The sequence below is a fragment of the Heteronotia binoei genome, chromosome 19 (genome assembly GCF_032191835.1).
Source record: "Heteronotia binoei isolate CCM8104 ecotype False Entrance Well chromosome 19, APGP_CSIRO_Hbin_v1, whole genome shotgun sequence".
In the NCBI taxonomy this organism is placed as follows: domain Eukaryota; kingdom Metazoa; phylum Chordata; class Lepidosauria; order Squamata; family Gekkonidae; genus Heteronotia; species Heteronotia binoei.
Genome location: NC_083241.1, coordinates 2,812,777 through 2,834,269, shown reverse-complemented (window position 1 = coordinate 2,834,269; position 21,493 = coordinate 2,812,777). Strand labels below are relative to the sequence as shown.

Sequence of the window (21,493 nt, the reverse complement as noted above, 5' to 3'; positions counted from 1 at the left end):
TGCGTGATGCTGGATCTTAAATCGCTCCCAATTACATGTCGCTGAAAATAAATATGATTTACAGCGTTCTCTAACTTGCATTCTAGATCAATTACGGTGCCTCCCCTCCACACCAAGATGCAGGCCATGTTATCTATTGTGATGGAATGGGGCGCGTAGCTATTGGCTTCTGTGAAGGGAACATCTGGCGTAGGTCATCAATGAGCATTGAGGTGGCTCAGAGACTGTCAGTATGGGGTTGCAGGATCATGCTGGTTAACCTACATTTTCCTTACTCTTGGGATCATCATCAGTGGATGCATTCCTCAGGAGTATATGCCTAAGGCACGGATCCGCAGAGGTTCTTCTGACTGTCTTCCGTCTGAGCACTTCACTGTTTCAAATTCGCTGGCCAGTTTCTGGCCAGTCCTGCTGTAATCATGGTTATTCCTTTCCCAAAACCTTGTCTCTTAAATTAAATGGTATCATTGCTGCCACTTTGATTGCATTTAATGCCAACGCTGCCCTAGGAGCTGTCAAGCACACAGAAGTACATTGGTCCCTGCCCGGGAGTATTCAAAATTGAGTTAAGTTGGTATTCAGAGGTTTAAAGATAAAGGTAGTCCCCTGTGCAAGCTTCAGTCGTTTTCGACTCTGGGGTGACGTTGCTTTCACAACGTTTTCACGACAGACTTCTTACGAGGTGGTTTGCTTTGCCTTTGGAGAAGCTCAAAAGCAGGTCTTTTTTTGTAGCAGGAACTCCTTTGCATATTAGGCCACACACTCCTGACGTAGCCAATCCTCCAAGAGCTTACAGTAGGCCCTGTAGGTAGAGCCCTCTTGGAAGATTGTCTACATCAAGGGGTGTGGCCTAATATGCAAAGGGGTTCCTGCTACAAAAGAAAGCCCTGATCAAAAGTACTGATAATTGTAATCTTCTTGGAATCTAGGAGAAGTTAGTAATACACTTTTGGTGTATTAATGTATAGGCCAGGCAATTTTTGAGCAGGAATGCAGTTCCAGCTGGTTTGGCTTCGGGGTGTGGCATAATATGAAATGAGTTCCTGCTGGGCTTTTTCTACCCAAAAAAGCCCTGTGTATAGCTAATAATATTTTAATAGGCGGCATTCCAGAGTATCTGTATTTATTGGTTACCGTTCTATAGTTCTGTTTTTCAAAACATGGTAAGCTGAGTTTACAGGTTGTAAATCCCAGTGATTAAAATGAAGGTCTACCAGTATTTCTGCTGCAAGCTTGCCCTCAGCTCAGCTTCGGTATAGATTTGTTTTTCTTGAGCGAGTCCTTATTTCCAAACAGAAGACAGTTAAAAGTCTTCTGCAGTCCTTTGCAGAGGAACGCTGTAGGGGTGCAAACTGCAGGAGAACCTCAGTAATGGCCAACCAGTTGTTTGCGCGCACACCCCTTTTACCACCTGTGTAAACTTAGAAGACAATGCCTCCAGCTAGCCAGGAAGGAAGGAAGGAGAGTTTCCAAAGCTGCCAGTCGACTAGCAGCCATCCATCACTCTGCCGGTGCTCAGCTGAGAATATTGAACGGAAAGGGCAGGCCAAGTTAACTGTGAGCAAGCCTTTTAGCCAAAGAAGTCTGTTTCCAGCTGAAAGAGGCATTCTGAAGTTGCAGAGAACAACCACAATAGAATTCTCCAATAAGAGAAGTGCGGGAAAGCCAGTGGTTCTGTCTAGCCTACGGACGGAGAGCCACGACTTTGGTGCAACCTGTCGAGTTGGCTTGTGTCTTTGGTCCATCCGCAGATCATCTTGGTGGTTACAAGGCTAATGACAACAGATAGCTTGCTCTTCTGCTCACCTCCCTGAACCCATTTGGTGCCGTCCCTCTGAATCTGTCTGAATCTGATGGTACTACTTTAGAGAAAATTGCTGCGTCGGCACCTTGAGTGGGTCAAGCACGTTGTGTCATTTCAGACCAATGATAAGTTTCCTGCACTTGGCACTCGCGCTGAGAAATATTAGCGGTTTCATTTTCCGATCAAAGAAAGTAGCAGGGAATGTTTTGAGATGTTCTAAAAAGTGAAGCGTAAACTACTATTTTCCAAGGCAGATAGTTCAGCCACATAATTAAAGTTTCCTTAAAAAGGCGGGGGGGGGGGGGAGAGCAAACACTGGCAGTAATCCAAAATTCTAATTTCTGACTATGATTTAATTTCAATTTTAAATAAATCGGTTTTTAATTTAAAAAGAGTGAGCTTCATAACATTAGCAATGATTGCGACATTAAGCGCAGTGCTCACAATCTAGCAATATAAAACATTATTTATATCTGAATCGTAAACAGCCCTTTTGAAATGGATTATGGTTTTTCTCCCTATTCTAATACAACCTGGAGGGTACTAAAAAGTGTGGTGTGAAATTAACATTCTGCTGACTTTCGCCTATAAATGAGAAGCGAGCTATTAACATTTGTGTATTTTCATTATGTAAATTGTGTTAACACATGCCCACAAATTGCCACCAGCGATACAATAATTTTCTCTCAGTGATCATAATGTGTCCAAGTGAGTCATTTTGATTATGACATGCTAATTACATATTGCCGCCTCTTCTCCCCCCCCCCCCCCCCTTTTTTTTCAGATTCAGAAAAACCAGGGATCTTTAATGGTAAGCTTTATGAGTTTGGGAAAAAAATTCACTTTTCTTTTTCCTGATGGCTGCTTCCTTTACATGCTTGAATGCCTTGTTTTAAACTTAGCAAATTGCATTTTGCAGAAAATGCAAACCTTTAACTGCCTGTATTAGATTAGGTACCATTAGAAATAATAGGACATCCTGAGCCGCGATGTTTTTATAAGAGTTTGCTGCTGTTGATTAATCTTGCTATATTTTATTGCATTAATGATTTCGTTTCCCCCCCCCTCCTCCTCCCCTGTTCTGCTCCACTGTAAAGATATTGCATATGGCTTAATACTTCTCTTCCCTCTCCTCCCCCCCACCCTCTCCTTTCCATCACAGCCTCTCCAGTTACTCCAGTGCATTGTTGATGAGGTGAGTCACCGTCTTATGTGCTTTCACTCCTAAAGTCATTCCTAATGGACTGGAAAGCTTATATTTTGTTTCCTAATGAAGCACAATGGCCTGTCGTTCTCGGCGGCGAGACGAGTTGCCTTCTGCAGCTCAGAACTGCCGAGTGCCGTCCGACCTTGTCCTGCGCAGTGCCATTTTCTGACTCTTCCTATCGGAAAATCCTTGGGAAGTGGAGATTCGCTTCCAGGGAAGTCCGTGTTTTTTTTTCCTTCCTCCCAGGTGGCAGAGAGACCCTCTCGCGCCCTCGTGTTAATTGATCACCTCTCCACCTTGCCAGATGTGGTAATGGCGTTAGTTCGTTTGTCGTTTTTGTACCTTTCGACGAGGAAAGCTTTAGTGCGGGTTTTAAGACGCGCAAAAGGGGACCCCTGTTAAAAGGGGTTAGAGTTGAATTGTAAGCAAGAGTGCACTTGAATGCGGTGTCTTGTTTTGGCTTTGCGGGGGGGGGAGATACCCGAAATGGGAGGGACCTTGTTGTTTAGACCTCTGTTGTCCAAAGATCCTGGTTTTGTTTGCTCTGAAGCAGAGACTGCTTAGGGGAATGGATGTTCCAGCCCTCGTCCAGAGCTCACAACGCAGGTGTGCATTTCCAGGGTGGGGAAAGTCTTTGGGATGGCATGGATTTTTCCCAACCTGTGAATCTAGCTCTCTGGACTGCAAGACAGGTATGGATGGGGATCAGAGAGAAACTCTTTTCTCTCCTCCTTGTGTAAGCATAGTCCAGAATTCCTGTTTCTCAGGATTTCTATTTATTTTATTTTAGTATATTTCTATTCCGCCCGTTCTCCGTAGGGCCCAGGGCGGAGTACAACATATGATAGAACAATAAAAACATTCTATAAACAGGCAACTCAACAGCACTCAGATTACCATGTGGTCGCTTATTGCCCAGCCTAGCCGTCTCATATGAACATATGAAGCTGCCTTATACCGAATCAGACCATTGGTCCATCAAAGTCAGTATTGTCTTCTCAGACTGGCAGCGGCTCTCCGGGGTCTCAAGCTGAGGTTTTTCACACCTATTTGCCTGGACCCTTTTTTGGAGATGCCGGGGATTGAACCTGGGACCTTCTGCTTTCCAAGCAGATGCTCTACCACTGAGCCACCGTCCCATCCCCGTCTCACATCATGATATCTCATAGGGATGGCAGTTTTTATTCCGTTTCCTAGCACAGATGACAGTGCCGGCTGGGGAGGCCGACCAGATCAAGATTAGACGCCCGCAGCCTCAGCTAAAAGCCTGGTGTAACAGTTCTGTTTTACAGGCCCTATGGAAAGCTAATAAGCCAGGTAGGGCCCGGATCTCAATAGGGAGCTGATTCCACCAAGTCGGGGCCAGGACTGAAAAAGCCCTGGCTCTAGTTGAGGCGAGGCGGGCATCTCTTGGGCCGGGGATGGCCAACAGATGTTGGGAGGCTGAACTTAACGACCTCATGGGCATATATGGAAGGAGACCGTCCCGCAGGTATGTTGGTCCCAGGCTGCAGGTTTGTTGGTCCCAGGTTATCTCAAGCCACTCAGTTGTGGGAGACTGAGAGGTACGTTGTGTTATCTGGTTCAGAGGCATTTGATGTCTGTGTGCGCCCAAACATTCACACCGGGTTTAAGTTTTAACTGGCTCCCTCTTTCGTCGGGCGGCTTGCCAGTCTACAATCTAAAATTGTTTTGTTCTTTTTTTGGGTTTTTTGGCACATAAATCAAACTTTCTTGAAATAAATAGGGGTTACAACAAAAGGGATAGCAAAATAAAGACGTCATTTCAATGAAAAAACAAAAACCAGATAAACAACCATTTACATCAGAGTTATCTTCATTACAGTAATACATAAGAATGAATGAAAAGGTCTGGTTTACTAAAATAAATACAAAGGTGCATGTCAAAACATTAGAAGTAAAGCAAATCTCGATAGTAAGCATTTTTTGGAATGACATTATGATTTGTCAGGTACTCCAAAGAGCTTGAAATTTCTGTTGATGTTACTAGATTTGGCCTTAAGGCATTATTTGAGATCTTGCCATACACAAAAGATTCCCTGGGTTTATTTTGCCATTGTTGGATTGTAGGAGGTTCTTTGTCTCTCCATTTTGTGGCTACAACTTGTCTAGCAGTAGACAATAAATATGAAATTAAGGTAAAGGTTAGTTTGTTGCCAGAAAAGGAAGGCAAGTAAGCTAAAAGAACCGATTCAGGTAGGTCTGGGATTTGAACTCCAGTTATGATATGGATATCAGACAAAATTTGTTTCCAAAAATTCCTGATAAGCGGACAGTACCACCAGCAATGCATGAAATCACTGAATCGGCCACAGTTCGTCCAGTATTTAGGACTAATTTTAGGGTCTATTCGGTGTATTTGATACCCTGCTTTCCCCCCCAGCGGAGCTACAAAGCAATTTCTCTGCCCTCTGCTGATCACCCGGCTGTCTGCAGGGTCAACCAGCAAACTCTTCTTTTCATCTCTTCTTATCTAAGAGCTCTCTCAGCTCTACCTGCCTCACAGGGTGTCTGTCATGGACAGGAGGAGGAGATTTGGATATATACCCTGCCCTTCACTCAGAGTCTCAGAGGGGCTTGCAATCTCCTTTCCCTTCCCAACCCTGTGAGGTCGTTTCGTGCCCCCGCATTACTTTTCTCGGCTTGGATTTGGCTGGGCTGTTTTGAAGACACGCGCTCGCTGTGTTGGCACTTCTGTGCTTAGCCTGTTGACCCACCATCTGACTTCTGATGGAAGGGGCTGGAGCACAGTAATGAAAACATAAGAATGCAGTAGAAGCCATGTCGGATCAGGCCAATGGCCCACTCAGCCATGTGTCACATAGTGGTCAAAACCCAGGTGGCAACAGAAGGTCCACCAGCAAGGCCAGAACTCCAGAAGCCCTCCCACTGTTGCCCCCTAAGGACCAAGAAGACAGAGCATCACTGCCCCACACATAAGAACATAAGAGTACCCCTGTTAGATCAGGCCAGTGGCCCATCCAGTCCAACACTCTGTGTCACACAGTGGCACTGGAAGTCCAGCAGCATGGCCAGTACTCCAGAAGCCCTCCCCCTCTTGCCCCCCAAACACCAAGGATACAGAGCATCACTGCCCAAGTCATAAGTGTTCCATCAATACCTTGTGGCTAATAGCCACTCATGGACCTTCTGTGCCCTGTGTCCATCCCTCAAGTGTTGCCCTTTTGCAGCCAGTCAGAGAATACTTCCTTTTGCCCTCCTGGGTGGTGGTGGGAGTTGATCCAAGCATCCCCACCTGATGCTGCGGCGCATGTCAGCAGCACAAGTCAGGAACTAAAGTGAAGCTCTCTGCCTGGGAAGCTGTCCTGGATGGCCTCCTTACCACTAGGTGGCTCCCTTTCCAGTTACATCAGGAAATGGCACTCCTCAGATTGCCATCATACGAATCAGAGTGTGGCTGGAATTAAAGCAACAGAACCTGAAAACTGGAATAGAAGTTGGGAGGTATTGGAGGGTGGGAGGTGGGGATTGATGAGCAGATCCAGCAGGATGAATTGTGCGAGACGGTCCTTCAAACAATATTGGGTGTGTTTCCAAATGTTGAGTCATGCTAGTGCAGAAAAAATTATTAGTATTATTTTGTTTCTTTCCCAATTCAAGTCTATTGGACCTGAAAAATCTTTGTATTTTGGAATATTTCCAAGTACCAGCGTTGGTATTTGTGTAAATACTTGGGAAGCCTGAATTTATTTGGCTCCATTATACCCTTTGGGGAATGTCCCCATAGGGTAAAATGGAGAATTTCACTTCCTAAGTTGTGCTGCCATGACAGCATGACTCAGTAAGTTCATACGTTTAAATGCCTTTAATATAAACATTTAAAGTTTAAATGTCTTCTGAGTTCACTCTCTGAGTTGCACCATGGTAACAGCACGACTCAGTGAGGGAACTGGTCTCTTTAAATGCCTTCTAGCCATGCCCAAGTAAAAGCCGAACAACATCATCTTTTATTTGTGCATGGCTGTTTCTGTAGCCAAATTAGATTCTCTAATCTGCATTAGGCTGAATAAATACCCGAAAAATACCATATTGATAGTTTCTGGGTATTTATTTGGCTTGGTATATACTGAGTGCTGTTCAGAATATGAATTGTGAACCTGCGCTCTGTTGCCAAGGTGTGATGTTGGTGTTGCGTGGCTCTGTTTCTGGAATGTTGCTGAGGTGTGTGGTGCTGCTGGGAGTACCAGACGTCAGGTCCTGGCCCCTTTGGAGTTTATAATTAGCAAACAGGAAAGAGGAGGGGAAGCCAAGGCCAAAATCTGTTGCAGCTGTTTTAGCAGGTGAATGGGGCCCAAGCGGTTGTTCATGGAGGGCTTGAAAGTAGGATTTGAGGGAGGCAGGCGAGGTGGTTATCTTGGAGGTGTTCTGGGCAGGGCTTTTTTTTGGTAGAAAAAGCCCAGCAGGAACTCATTTGCATTTTAGGACACACCTCCTGATATCACCATTGTTTCACATAGGCTTTTTGTAGCAAAAGCCCAGCAAGAATTCATTTGCATATTAAGCCACACCCCCTGAAACCAAGCAAGTTGGAACTGCGTTCCTGTGTGTTCCTGCTCAAAAAAAGCCCTGGTTCCGGGATGCAACTGCCCAGATGATTTTCTGTATTCTCAGTTGCCAGTTCCCCTTGGAGGTATCTCCTCGTCCAAACTGCTGGTGTGAAGAGCTCCTTCAGAGCAAATGACGTTGCAAACGAATCAAGTCCCACCCTGCAGAAAGCTGGGTTATGTCGTCCCCCTCCCCCACCCACCCAAAAAGTGTTGGAAAACTTGCAAGCAATGCATTAATGTCTGCACAGACACTTCTGGGGAGCAAATGTGGTTGGGGGGGAGGGATATGTGTATCGCTATTGATCATTATTTGTTGCTGAAATTCTGACAGATAAATTGATTGGGCCTGCCACTCACGCTCCTCTCCCCATCCATTAGGACTATAAGCTTGGTGTTTCGGGGCTGGGGTTTTTTTTGTTTGTTTGTTTTAGAAGAAGAAGAATTGAAGATTTATACCCCGCCCTTCTCTCTAAATCAGAGACTCAGAGCAGCTCACAATCTCCTTTATCTTCTCCCCCCACAACAGACACCCTGTGAGGTGGGTGGGGCTGAGAGGGCTCTCACAGCAGCTGCCCTTTCAAGGACAACTCTTATGAGAGCTATGGCTGACCCAAGGCCATTCCAGCAGCTGCAAGTGGAGGAGTGGGGAATCAAACTCAGTTCTCCCAGATAAGAGTCTGTGCACTCAGCCACTACACCAAACTGGCTCTTAGAGAAAGTAGATGAGTTCTAAAAAGCGCCACCTGCTTTCTGAGCCCCATTCTGTGCAGAATGGCGCAATGAACACCACGCTGGTTTACCGACTCCCCGCTTTCCACAGAAGATGATTTCCGTTTCTCTCCGGGCCCTGGTGGGTGCCCTACCGTTTGCCCCCCTCTCCTGTTGGCTGGATAGCTGCCTTGTTTTCTTTCTCCTCCTCCCCTGCCACCTTCGCCGGCTTCGTTCTCTTTCTGCTCTCCTCCCTGGGCTCTTTTTAAGATGCAGCCCTGTTGGGGGAGAGTAATAGTCCCCACTTATTGTGCTAATGTGTGTGTCTCTTTCTAAATAAGGACCTCATGAGAGAAGGGCTGTTTGCTCTTCGGTATGGTGCAGCTGCTGTTGTTTTCAGCGCCTCCGTGATAACGCGAGCATTAGCTATTACAAGTGTTTAGTGTTCTAAGACTGATGATCTCAGGCCAAATGTTTCCCTTCTGTGGAAACTTCATGAGAGCGGCTCGGGACCGGTAAGGTCCTTAAACATTCCGAGTGGGGGGGGGGAGCAATTGCTCCCCTCTCCTTCAGTCGGCAGCTCTTTATGCATGGCAGGTCCCCCCCCCCCCCCCGAACCCTCACGATAGGCACATGTTTCCCAATTTGGTGCAGTGGTGATTATATCCGCCCTGAGTTTAGGAGCATTTGACTGCTGACTTGGACCACCAAGGTGAAGGTGAAACAGACGAATTGGGCGTTTGCATACAAGCCCCACCATCTGAAGGGGCTGGGAAGGTTTGGTAGGGTAAGGGGGCAACTTCAGTTTTCTGTCCTGATTCCCTTTCCTCTTCTAGCCAGCTTCAAGAGGGGATTGGATAAACATATGGAGCAGAGGTCCATCAGTGGGTATTAACCACAGTGTATTGATGGAACTCTCTGTCTGGGGCAGGGATGCTCTGTATTCTTGGTGCTTGGGGGGGCACAGTGGGAGGGCTTCTAGAGTCCTGGCCTCACTGATGGACCTCCTGATGGGGTTTTTTGGCCACTGTGTGACACAGAGTGTTGGACTAGATGGGCCATTGGACTCATCCAACATGGCTTCTCTTATGTTCTTATGTCAGTCTCCCTGTCTATGTTACTGATACATGCTCCCTCTCCCTCTTGGAGACCCAGTTTGGTATAGTGATTAAGTGTGCGGACGCTTATCTTGGAGAACGGGGTTTGATTCCCCACTCTTCCACTTGCAGCTGCTGGAATGGCCTTGGGTCAGCCATAGCTCTTGTAGGAATCATCCTTGAAAGGGCAGCTTCTGGGAGCTCTCTCTCAGCCCCACCCACCTCACAGGGTGTCTCTTGTGGAGGAAGGAGATAAAGGAGATTGTAAGCCACTCTGGGGCTCTGATTCAGAGAGAAGGGCGGGGTATAAATCTGCAGTCTTCTTTTTCTTCTCCTACATGTTTTCCTCTCCTAGATGTTTTTTTTTTTTGTATGTGTAAAGTGCAATTAAGTTGCAGTGGACTTAAAGTGACCTCTTATGGGGTTTTCAAGACAAGAGATGAACAGAGGTGGTTTGCCCTTGCCTGTCTCTGCATAGCAACCCTGGACTTCCTTGACAGTCTCCCATCCAAGTACTAATCAAGGTCAACCTTAGCTTCCATGATCTAATGAGATTGGGCTAGGCTGCACTTGAATGGTGGTAGAAAGTGCCATGAAGTCACAGCCATCTTATGGCTTTCATGTCGAGAGACAAAACAGAGGTGGTTTGCCATTGCCTATCTCTGTGGGGCATAAGAACGTAAGAGAAGCCATGTTGGATCAGGCCAATGGCCCATCCAGTCCAACACTCTGTGTCACATAAGAACATAAGAGAAGCCCTGTTGGATCAGGCCAATGGCCCATCCAGTCCAACACTCACACAGTGGCCAAAACAGGAGGCCCACCAGTAGGGCCAGGACACTAGAAGCCCTCCCACTGTGCCCCGCCCCCAAGCACCAAGAATACAGAGCATCACTGCCCCAGACATAAGAGAAGCCATGTTGGATCAGGCCAGTGGCCCATCCAGTCCAACCCTCTGTGTCACACAGTGGCCAAAAAACCCAGGTTCCATCAGGAGGCCCAGCAGTGGGGCCAGGACACCGCAAGCCCTCCCACTGTGCTCTCCCAAGCACCAAGAATACAGAGCATCACTGCCTCAGACAGAGAGTTCCAACAATACACTATGACTAATAGCCACTGATAGACCTCTGCTCCTTATGTTTAGCTGATCCCCTTTGAAACCGTCTATGCTGGCTGCCATCACCACCTCCTGTGACAGTGAATTCTGGACTTCCGTGGTGGGTCTCACAGTGATTTTTCATATATTCCGAGATCTGGCAAGACAGGGCTAGCCAAGGCCACCCGGAGCAGGGTCAGTGTCTCCCTAAATGACTTTAAAGATGGAGGAACTCTTAAAACATGAGCTTGGCCCAGTCTGTGCTGAACATCATGCAAAGGATGTCTTCATATGATCTCAATCAGAACCCCTTTGCATTCACCTGTGCTAATTCTTTGGTGTTTTGCAAGCCAGCCCCTCTTGGAGGCAAATGAGCTTCTTAACAGCAGGGGGTGTGGGTTGTGGGGGGGGACACTGCCATTTGTGCAACAGTGAAGTCTTGCCTGCAGGCAACCCATCCGAGTTGTTCCAAAAGTGATACCTTCCTCCGCAGATTTTCTAGAAGCTCAAAGTGATCCCAGGCAGGCAAAGATACCTGGGGGCCCTTGAGAAGATTGCTGTCCGTTGTGCTGAATTAGACTTGAGTAGCTGCCTCTCCATAGGCTTGTTTTGCTCACAAGTTAAAACCACCGCTTTGGCTTTTGGAAGGTGCATTTAAAAAAACAAACAAACATTAACTTGGGGGTTTTTGGGTTGGGGGGAGAGGTGTGACAGAGTACAGTGTATATTTCTGTCTCCCTGGTGTTAAACCTATACGTACAGAAGGGAGTCAAGTGTCGGGATGTATCTATCCATCATTGCTTCTCCCCTGCCCGAAATGTTCTCTTTACCAGAGCCAGAAATGGTGACCTTATCCGTGTGCATGATTCAGAGGCTATATGGGGACAAGGTAAAACTACAGGTAGGAATAGCTGAATAATTACCTTTAGACCAACCTGAGAAACAAACCTTCCCAAGAGGCCAAACTCATTTAATGGTTCCTAAAAACTCAATCTTGCGAGTGTCAACGGTCATGCTTGATTATTTGCGGCAGTGTTTTATGAAGAAAGCAATGAGGAATGCGTGGGGCTCTTGCGGTGGGGTGCGAGGGAACAATAAATGGGTTCAGTTTTTTTCCAGCCAAGTCCCTCTGGTAGAGTCTGGTACGGGTGGCGCTTCATGCTGCTGTGCCTTAGCTATTTAAAGCTGGGAGAAAGGAGCTGCGGAAAACGCCTCCGTGCTTTCTGTTGCAAGAACAAAAATTGACACAAAAAAAAATGGAATTCTTTGCAAGAGAAAGGGCAGCGGCAGTCCCTGCTAAAAGACTAGTCCTGTGCTTGTAAACTGTTTCAGCGCACCCTGAGATTCCTCGGTAGCCTTACCAGTCATTCCTCAGCCGTTTATTTATTTAAAACATTTATTAAGCACCTTTCTCCCTTACGGAACTCAAGGCGGCTTACAAACGTAGATTAAAAACTGCATCACGTAAAATAAATTCAAAGCTTAAAAACCAAACTTAGAGCCATACTTGGGGCCAGTGTTCCCTCTCTCTAAGATCAGTTAGTGTGAGCCAGCTCACAGATTTTTAGCCTGCAGCCGGCAAAGGTTTGTCTTAGCTCGGGGAAAAATGGCCCCCAGAGCAAACAAATTTATTAAGTAGCTCGCAGCTTTAAAGGCAGTCGCTCGCAAAGTAGCATTTTTGCTCACAAGATTCCACGGCTTAGACGGAGCATTGCTTGGGACTGCTGCTAAACTTAACCAAATACAGCCCTAAATAAACACATCTTCAACCATCTCCTGAAGACTGAAGGATATAATTTTAACTATTTTTAAGTTGTCTTTTACTTTTTATGTATCTTTGATTTGAGTAAGCTGCCGAAAATGTGTACTTCCCTGTTTACCTTTTGGGGAATCTTTCTTCTGTATTGTCTATATGTCTTTTTAATAAAGTAAGGAAAAAAAATTTTAAAAGAGGGGGGGGGGACTACCTCCCTGGGGAGGCTGTACCATAACCGTGGGGCTGCTGCTGAAAAGACCCTGTCTTGTATACCCACCAAATGAGCTTCTTTGATGGATGAGACAGTCAAGAGTCATCTGTTTGGGGGTTTGAGCTTTTGAGAGTCAGTGACTTTGCAGGGGGGACGGGTTCTGGGGACCTAAGATGCCAGAAACCCTATCGCCGGGCCTAGGCAAGGTCTGGCCAGAGTTCGACATGAACTGAATATGGACCTCCAGCATGGCCAGGATCTCTGCTTTGTACAGGGCTCCCCCAGCGGTCACCTTGCTATGGGAAAGTGTTCTGCCAAGGCAGACAGCTTTTGAGGACTAAGCGCCAGCATAATCATTCCCTGGATGGAAATCTCTCTTAGCAACACCTTGGCAGGGCTCCTGCAACATCTCCGTGTCCCAGGGCATGAATGGAGATAGCATCAGAGTGCCCGTTTGGTCTTTCCAGCACTACTGTAGTAAGAGTTGGATGTTAGGGCAGAAGCAGTCATGGAGACGAGACCATTCGCTCAGAGCTCTCCCAGCCCCACCTACCTCCCAGGGTGTCTGTTGCGGGGAGAGGAAGGGAAGGAGATTGGAAGCCACTTTGAGACTCTTGAGTGAAGGGTGGGGTATAAGTCCAATCTCCTCCTCCTCCTCCTCCATACACACACACCCCAGTTTGGAAAGAGTGCTGGATTTTGCCCTGGAGCCTCCAGTCGCTGAACCCTTAACATAGCTCTTGTATAGCGTCAACTGCACTCTGTCCATCTCAATAGATTCTAGAAACTTCTTTGATGTAAGGAAAAAATAATAACTGGCCTGTGAGACCATCCTGAAGCATCTGACCTGCTCTGAATCAGTTGAGCGGATTCACTGGCCTGATCCCTGCAATTTACAAGATTATGCATGGGATGGAGAAGGTAGAGAAAGAAGTCCCTTTCTCCCTTTCTCACAATGCAAGAACTCGTGGGCATTCCATGAAATTGCTGAGCAGTCGGGTTAGAACGGATAAAAGGAGGTACTTCTTCACCCAAAGGGTGATTAGCATGTGGAATTCACTGCCACAGGAGTTGGTGGTGGCTTCAAGAGGGGGTTAGATAAAAATATGGAGCAAAGGTCCATCATTGGCTATTAGCCACAGTGTGTATATATGTGTGTGTGTGTGTGTGTATATAAATTTTGGCCACTGTGTGATACAGAGTATTGGACTGGATGGTCCATTGGCCTAATCCAACATGGCTTCTCTTATGTTCTTATGTGACACGGAGTGTTGGATTGGAGGGGCCATTGGCCTGATCCCACAGGGCTTCTCTTATGTGACACAGAGTGTTGGACTGGAGGGGCCACTGGCCTGATCCAGCATGGCTTCTCTTATGTTCTTATGTGACACAGAGTGTTGGACTGGAGGGGCCACTGGCCTGATCCAGCAGGGCTTCTCTTATGTTCTTCTGTGACACAGAGTGTTGGACTGGATGGGCCATTGGCCTGATCCAACAGGGCTTCTCTTATGTTCTTATGTGACACAGAGTGTTGGATTGGATGGGCCATTGGCCTGATCCAACAGGGCTTCTCTTATGTTCTTATGTGACACAGAGTGTTGGACTTGATGGGCCACTGGCCTGATCCAACAGGGCTTCTCTTATGTTCTTATCGCTGCATCTTCCACAGCCTTTTAAATTAATGGGTTGTTGATTACCTATTGAAAATTGCAGGTTGTGGATATAGAGCAATTTGTTATTTTTGGATGCTCAAAAGAGTCAGCGTGGCTTGGTGGTTAAGAGTGTCGGGAAGGAATTTGGGAGGCCTAGGTTCGAATCCACATTCATGCCCTGGAAAGCTGGCTGGGTGACCTTGGGCCAGTCACGTACTCTCAGCCTAACTTACCTCATGGGGTTAAAGTGGAGAAGAACAGTGCCAACTGGGGAGAAAGGCAAGATACTCAGATATATTTGAATAAATACTCAAAAATAAAAAAGTTTCTGGGGAATCACTTGTTGATGCTGCTGAAGCATTCCGAGGGATTTCGGTGTGCTAAAAAGCCAACACACAGGGTCCTGGGGATAATCTAGCTCAAGCTAAGAAACCCCCACGAGAACACCATGCCTGCTGAGAAAGACATAGGATGGTCAGTTAAGAATAACTTGAGGCCTGGGCGCTCCATTCTTTGAGGATTTTGTTCCTTCTCTGTGTCTAAAATGATGCATTAAGAGGACATTGCTCTGTGAGAGAACCTCAGCTGTGGATCAGGATTCCAAAACTGGACCTTTTGCATTGAGTCCCGGTCAGCTGGATGGATATTTTTATCTCCATGAGTAGCACCCTCAGAGACTTTCCCATGTAGCTTCCTGGAGAATTTGTAACAGAATTTTGAAGAGCAGTTTTGACTTATGGAAGTATGGACTTAGGTTATTTATTGATTTATTTAAGTAGGCTTATATTCCGCCCTTTCCTGTAAACGGGCTCAGGGCGGATCACAACATACAATAATAACAATATGAACATATATATGAACATATGAAGCTGCCTTCTACTGAATCAGACCCTTGGTCCATCAAAGTCAGTATTGTCTTCTCAGACTGGCAGCGGCTCTCCAGGGTCTCAAGCTGAGGTTTTTCACACCTATTTGCCTGAACCCTTTTTTTTTTTGGAGATGCCAGGGATTGAACCTGAGACCTTCTGCTTCCCAAGCAGATGCTCTACCACTGAGCCACCGTCCCTCCCCTAATAAAAAACCTACAGATCAAAGTTAAAACACTACAATAAAACATACTTGGGAGGATGTTTGTATATTTTTGTTGTGTGTTATTTCTAATTGTACTATTGAAAGTTCATTGCTTGCTGTGTATTTCGATATTGTATTGAGAATTTTGTTTGATATTATGAAATACTGTTTGATATTGAAATTATTGAAATACTGTTCGATATTATGAAATACTATTACACGGTAAAGTATCAGCGAAGACTGTAATGTACTATTTGCTGGGGCTTTCCTTTGCTTGAGCCTGACAAGATTGCGGCTTTCGCACCACCGGGTGACTGCTGGACTACTACTTCCGTCAGCTTTGGTCCGAGAGCCTAGCTCTCTCCACTCTGGAGGGCTGTCCACCTCTGCAGGCGCAATATCAGAGAGGGGACCCGGAAGGCCGTCCCTGCTCCCGTCTTCTCCCCTGTCTGGGATTTTCCGCCACTCAGCTTTTCTGGTTCCGCTTGAGCTCCTTGCTGACGAGCGCTAATCGCAAAATGCCAAGCAAGGGTCTGGATGGAGTCTCTTCCCCCCCCCCAACATATTAAACATTCTGAACTTGTCCTTTTGCTCATAGATTGTGCATAATTAATAATTAAACAGCATCCGTTGTAATGGGTTGACCTTCCTGAACTGTTCATTATTCACAAAGCAAAGGCATCACTCAAAACACAGGCAAACCCCACCGCCGCCGCCTTACCCTTCTGTGTACTCGAGCTGTGTGTATACAGATCCATTTGGTTTGAATCTTCCCCCCACCCCACACACACACCTTGGTTCAGGGCTTGTTCCTCCCCAACCCTTTAAAAGGAAGGGGGGAATCAATGCCCCTTTTGGGAGAAATCCATGTGCAGTAGGGGTTTTTAGGAAGAACTGCTGTGGCATTCCTAATCAAATTGAATAAATCAAATTGAAGAAGAAGACCTTAGATTTAGATTCTCTCTGAATCAGAGTCTGAGCGGCTCACAATCTCCTTTAACTTCCTCCCCCACAACAGACATCCTGTGAGGTGGGTGGGGCTGGAGAGGGCTCTCACAGCAGCTGCTTTTTCAAGGACAGTCTCAGAGCGGCCTACAATCTCCTTTCCCTTCCTCCCCCACAACAGACACCCTGTGAGGTGCATGGGGGCTGAGAGAGCTCTCACAAAACTGCCCTTTCAAGGACAACTCTGCAAGAGCTATGGCTGACTCAAGGCCACTCCAGCAGTTGCAAGTTGAGTTGTCCCTTTGTGTGTTCCACTTGTCCTTCATGGGAATGCAAAATCCCCAGTTCAGATATTGCCTTAATAACAAGCCAGATGGCCTTCGGCAAAACCAGCATTTTTGAAGAAACCCATTGCCATTCTCAGACGATCCCCCCAAAGGTGAGGGCGGGATGAAGGGAATGTAGTCTTCACCATCCAGAGTCATTGCAACAGTGAGCCTGCTGGACTGTCCGAAGCTTTTATGGTGGTTGGAGTGTCAGCTGACTGGCTTTGTCCAATAGGAGGCTTTGCTGCTGTGGGGCTGATCTTGCTGGCCCCTCCTTCACGCTTCAGCCAGAACTTCCTTAAACTGTATCTGCAAGACACCAGTTCTAGATCTGCTCTGGGCTAGTGTCACAACGGCCCTGCATAATCATAGTTATATTCAGGGCTTTTTTGTATCAGGAACTCTTTTGCATATTAGGCCACACCCCCTGATGTAGCCAATCTTCCAAGATCTTCCAGGACTCTTCTTACAGGGCCTACTGTAAGCTTCAGGAGGATTGGCTACATCTGAGGTAATATGGCCTAATATGCAAAGGAGTTCCTGCTAAAAAAAAAAAAGCCTTGGTTATATTGGCCTACCTTGCATGGGTGTTATCGGGATAACTTACGGGTACTTGGATTATTTAAGAAGTAGCATTTTGTATACCGAAACTGTCTCCCACTGAAGGCAAACTGTAGGACGCCAGCGGTATCCTTGCTCGTCAGCATTAGTTCAAAGCCACCCTTCCCGCGCAGCAGAATTCACAAAACTGCGCGCCCCGACACAAGCGCTCTGAACACTGTTGCCGTTTCCTCTTCAGTTACTTTTGATTTAATTGTATTTTGCTGCAATTTCCGATTGTTTGAATTGGAAACAAAGCCTTAATAAGGAGTTCTAGTTAATTTTCTGTCTTGTAATTACCACTCTCATTTTTCTGATAATTGGCTGCTGCAATTATATGTATATTTACTAATCACGTCAGCAGCTCGCCGGGCCCCGTCTTCCTGCCGCCATTGATAATGACGTGCACGCGGGGTGGTGCAGAGGTGCCTCTCTCATCATCATCATCGTCGTCGGCATCTCCTTTCTTTTTAAAAAAAAAAAAATCTCCTTCCCCCCTCCCCAACACCACATCAAAGCTATTTCCCTCCCAACCCTCCGTAATGAACACCGCACATGCATTTGACACAGTTGTGTGCGAGAGAAATTGTTTGGCTCCCACCAAATGCTGCACGCTCCCGCGTTTCTTGCCTGCAGCACTCCAAGGTTGTATGGGATGATGTATGACTCTCGCAAATGGCCAAAGCGCTCCAAAGCACTACGAGATTAAAATAAGTCATTCCTTTGTTAATTTAAATAGGTGCATGCATCATACTTTGCAAAGCACTCAGGGATGGGGAGGGTTGGGGGGCCCCCACAAAAGCGGGGGGGGGGGAGAGAGAGAAACGGTAGCAAAAGCCGCCGAAAGGTATTTTTAATAGCAAATGAGAATAGATGAGAAGAGAGTCATTTGCAGCTGACTCCTGTTTTATGTGGCTCTCTTGTTCCAACTGTAGGTCTAATGAGATGACTGTTAAAGTACTCCGCAGTGCAATTTCATTACATCCTGAGCAGTTACACTATAAACACTGGCAAATCTCTCTTGTCATTCTTTGGAGGGGGGGTGCAGGGGAAGGGAAGGTCCTCAATTTGCAAAATCCCTCCTTTTGCCAGCGGAATACTCCTCCCTGAAATGAGTTGGATTTTAATATATTGCATATATATTTGCAGCTTTTTGTTTTGATGGATTTTTGCTAATTGGACTCAATTCACAATTTTCTAATTTTTTCTCTTACATTCTCTTTCCAGCCTCTCCCCCCCACCCCCCCGTCAGTCTCACCTCTCCCTCTTTAAATCTAACAAGATTTGGGATTGCGAAGTGTAAATAAATAGCAACTATGATGCAGGAATCAAAGGTCGGCACAAGAATAATTTCCCAGCTCTTTGTTAATTACAAGACCATTTGGGTGTTACTTAAATAATCATTAATTTCTCATTTACACTCTCCCTACCTTCTTTTCTGCCCCGTGGCTATCCTTGTCCCTTTCTTACCTCCCCTTGGTCTTTTTTTCCACATGTTTTTTTTTTTTTTTACCCATTGTATAACACTCATTACTTCTAAATGCAGGATTCCTAACACATCCCAGAAACGACTGTCCCTTACCGTTTCAGGGGTTCCCCCCACCCTGGCAGCCTGTTTCTCAAATAATGATTTTTTTCCCGACTAGAAGCAGCTACACAATTAGCAAATGGAACTCACACTTTCTGATTTTGTCTCCCCTCTCTCTCTCTCCCTCTCTCTCTCTCTCCCTCTCTCTCTCTCTCTCTGTCTCTCTCTCTCTATCTGTCTCTCCCTCTCTCTCTCTCTCTCTCTCTCTGTCTTTCTTTCTCTGTCTGTCTCTCTCTGTCTGTCTCTGTCTCTCTGACCTACCCCCCCTCCTTTCTCCTCTCCCCCAATCCAAACCCAATTGCAGGAATCGCCCGTCCTTCCGGTTGGGGAGTTCTCCGAGCCGTTTGTACACTTCATCACTCAATGGTAAGCTTCATTTGCAAACGTTCCGTGCCCTCGATGTAAATGATACATGCCATTAACTCCACAGTACCACAGGACCTTCTGGTTTCCTCTGCATCCTTCCAGAGACACCGGGGACTCGGGAGGCCTTGGGCAGCTGGGCCAGCAAAGCTGAGCAAACTGTTTAAATTATGTAAACGTTATTTACACAAAGGGTCATAAAAGTACTTCGGGGTGGGGATTTTTACCCCCCACCACCACCCTTGTTCTAATAAATGATTGGGGATCGGGATGTATTCTCCAGGAACTTGCTGCGTGTGGGTTTGGTTTTGTTATTGTTGTACTTTAAATCATCATCAGAAGAATGACAGATAATCATATTTATAGCCCTTATTCAGCCATTCCCATATTTCTTTAAAAAAAAAACAAAAAAACCCACACTCCTTCTCTCCTTTTAACATGGGCTAAACTGTGCGCTTGATTGATTTGTTGGTGTTTCGTTTAGAACGGGTTTTATGGGGCGGTTCTCTAAGAGGGATTTCTGGGTGTTGGGCGTGTTGTTTTTAAACTGTACCATAGGGCTCTTTTGGTTGCAAGCCACCTTGTTTGATCGGAGGCCACTTCAATTAGCCAGAGAAAAGAATTTTAAAGAGATCTGTTTTAAAGAAGGGATTTCCTGGGCGCCGAAAGGTTAAAGATCTACGTGCAACCTATTACGCTGAACAGGGAAGGAGTTATTTTTAATGCCACGTTTTATATGAAAGGCTAATAAGTGATAAAACAGAGAAAGACTAAAGTTTGGGAACAGAGATCAATTCCCTCCCCCCGCCTTTTGCTCAAATGAACATTTGGATCAAACCGAGAAATTCAGGTATAATTTAGCATAGGGGAAGGGGGATGTATTGTAATCGGACGGACACCAGCTTATGCCTGCCCGTTACTTTCACTTTTTGTCAGACTTAGCTCTGGTCCTTTGAAAGGGAGAGCTAGAAAGCATTTTCTTCCTTGATCTTAGCAAAGGAGAAGAGCGCTCAGTACCGTACAGAATTGGGTTGCCTACAGTGGCTGATAGAGCAAGGTGTGTTAAACTATATTGATGTGCACATTCAACACTGAGATCTTAGAAGTTTCCCCTCCATTCCCTGGTTCTCTAATTCCAGCTTTCCTTGAAAGCAAAAAGTTTTTTTTTTTTTAATTATTAGTGTCATCGGCACCTACTTCCGAGAAGGTAGCTTAGGACTGTAATCTACGAGGCTGAATTGTTTCGATAGGCTCAACCAATGCAGAATGGAAGATGTGAGAGAGCCTTTCTCTGGGCAAGTCCCGAAGGGCAGTGTTCGGATAAAAGAATTAACAGCGCGACTTTCCAGTTAATTGAAATAATAAATACAAAGGTTTATGTTTATTATAAGGCTGATCCACTTTCGGGTAGATTAGGTTTTTATGCTGCAGTCATAATTGTTGGCGATCTATCCTGTTCTTGAAAAGTGAGGTACAGGGGACGTCCACCTTTCTGTCTGTGCCCAGAGATTAATCGGAGAGCGTATCGTTTTTATATTTTTTTAATTGAGACAGTAGGAGGGCTAACCTCTATAGAAATGTCCACAGATGTCAGGCTGAGACGTGAATGATGGCAGATAATAGCCTTGTTCTCCCACGAGATCCGGCTACTTTGGAATGTCAGATTACGAGGGTTGCCAAGGAGCTTCGAACAGCTTGCAAGAATGCGGCCCGCGGATGGGCCGTGCATGGTTATTAGGGGGAGAGATCCACCGGGTGTGTCGTTTCTGGTGGAAGTCAGAGCTTGCCTGGCATTTGCACCTGACAGAGCACACACACGGCGCAGCTGTAACGCTTTCGAGGGGTGGTGCGACCTACACCCCTCTTCATTTGTAGCGAGCAGAATCTGATCCACAGGTGGCACGGTTCAGATGTCATCCTCTTTTTTCCTTTTATTCCCTTGCAAAATTTACATCCCATCTTTCTACCTTCACAAGGGCTGCCGGAACAACTAACAGTTGGAACATGCATGAGGAAAACCGCCTTATGAAAGCATTAAAATCAACTCCCCCCTCCCAAACACGAATCATTTCAAAGAACGGAAAAAAGAAGATGATATTGGCTTTATATCCGCCCCTCCACTCCGAAGAGTCTCAAAGCGGCTCACAATCTCCTTTACCTTCCTCCCCCGCAACAGACATTGTGGGTGGGGCTGGAGAGGGCATCTCACAGCAGTTCCCCTTTCAAGGACAACCTCTGCTACAGCTATGGCTGACCCAAGGCCATTCCAGGCAGCTGCAAGTGGAGGGAGTGGGGAATCAACCCCGGTTCTCCCAGATAAGAGAGCCCTGGCTGACCCAAGGCCATTCCAGCAGCTGCAAGTGGAGGAGTGGGGAATCAAACCCAGTTCTCCCAGATAAGAGAGCTCTGGCTGACCCAAGGGCATCTCAGCAGCTGCAAGTGGAGGAGTGGGGAATCAAACCCAGTTCTCCCAGATAAGA

The 21,493-nt window shown here is 46.3% G+C and overlaps 1 protein-coding gene across 2 annotated transcripts in view; it reads left to right on the top strand.

Annotated features, from left to right (window-relative positions):
* The window catches only part of MAP2K5 (mitogen-activated protein kinase kinase 5), a 267,295-nt gene that overhangs the window by 193,531 nt on the left and 52,271 nt on the right, over positions 1-21,493 (top strand). For both annotated transcript variants that reach the window (XM_060260130.1, XM_060260131.1), the window contains 3 exons: positions 2,589-2,615; positions 2,967-2,999; positions 18,955-19,016. In XM_060260130.1, the coding sequence (XP_060116113.1) occupies positions 2,589-2,615; positions 2,967-2,999; positions 18,955-19,016 (122 nt within the window). The remainder of the gene's footprint in view (positions 1-2,588; positions 2,616-2,966; positions 3,000-18,954; positions 19,017-21,493) is intronic.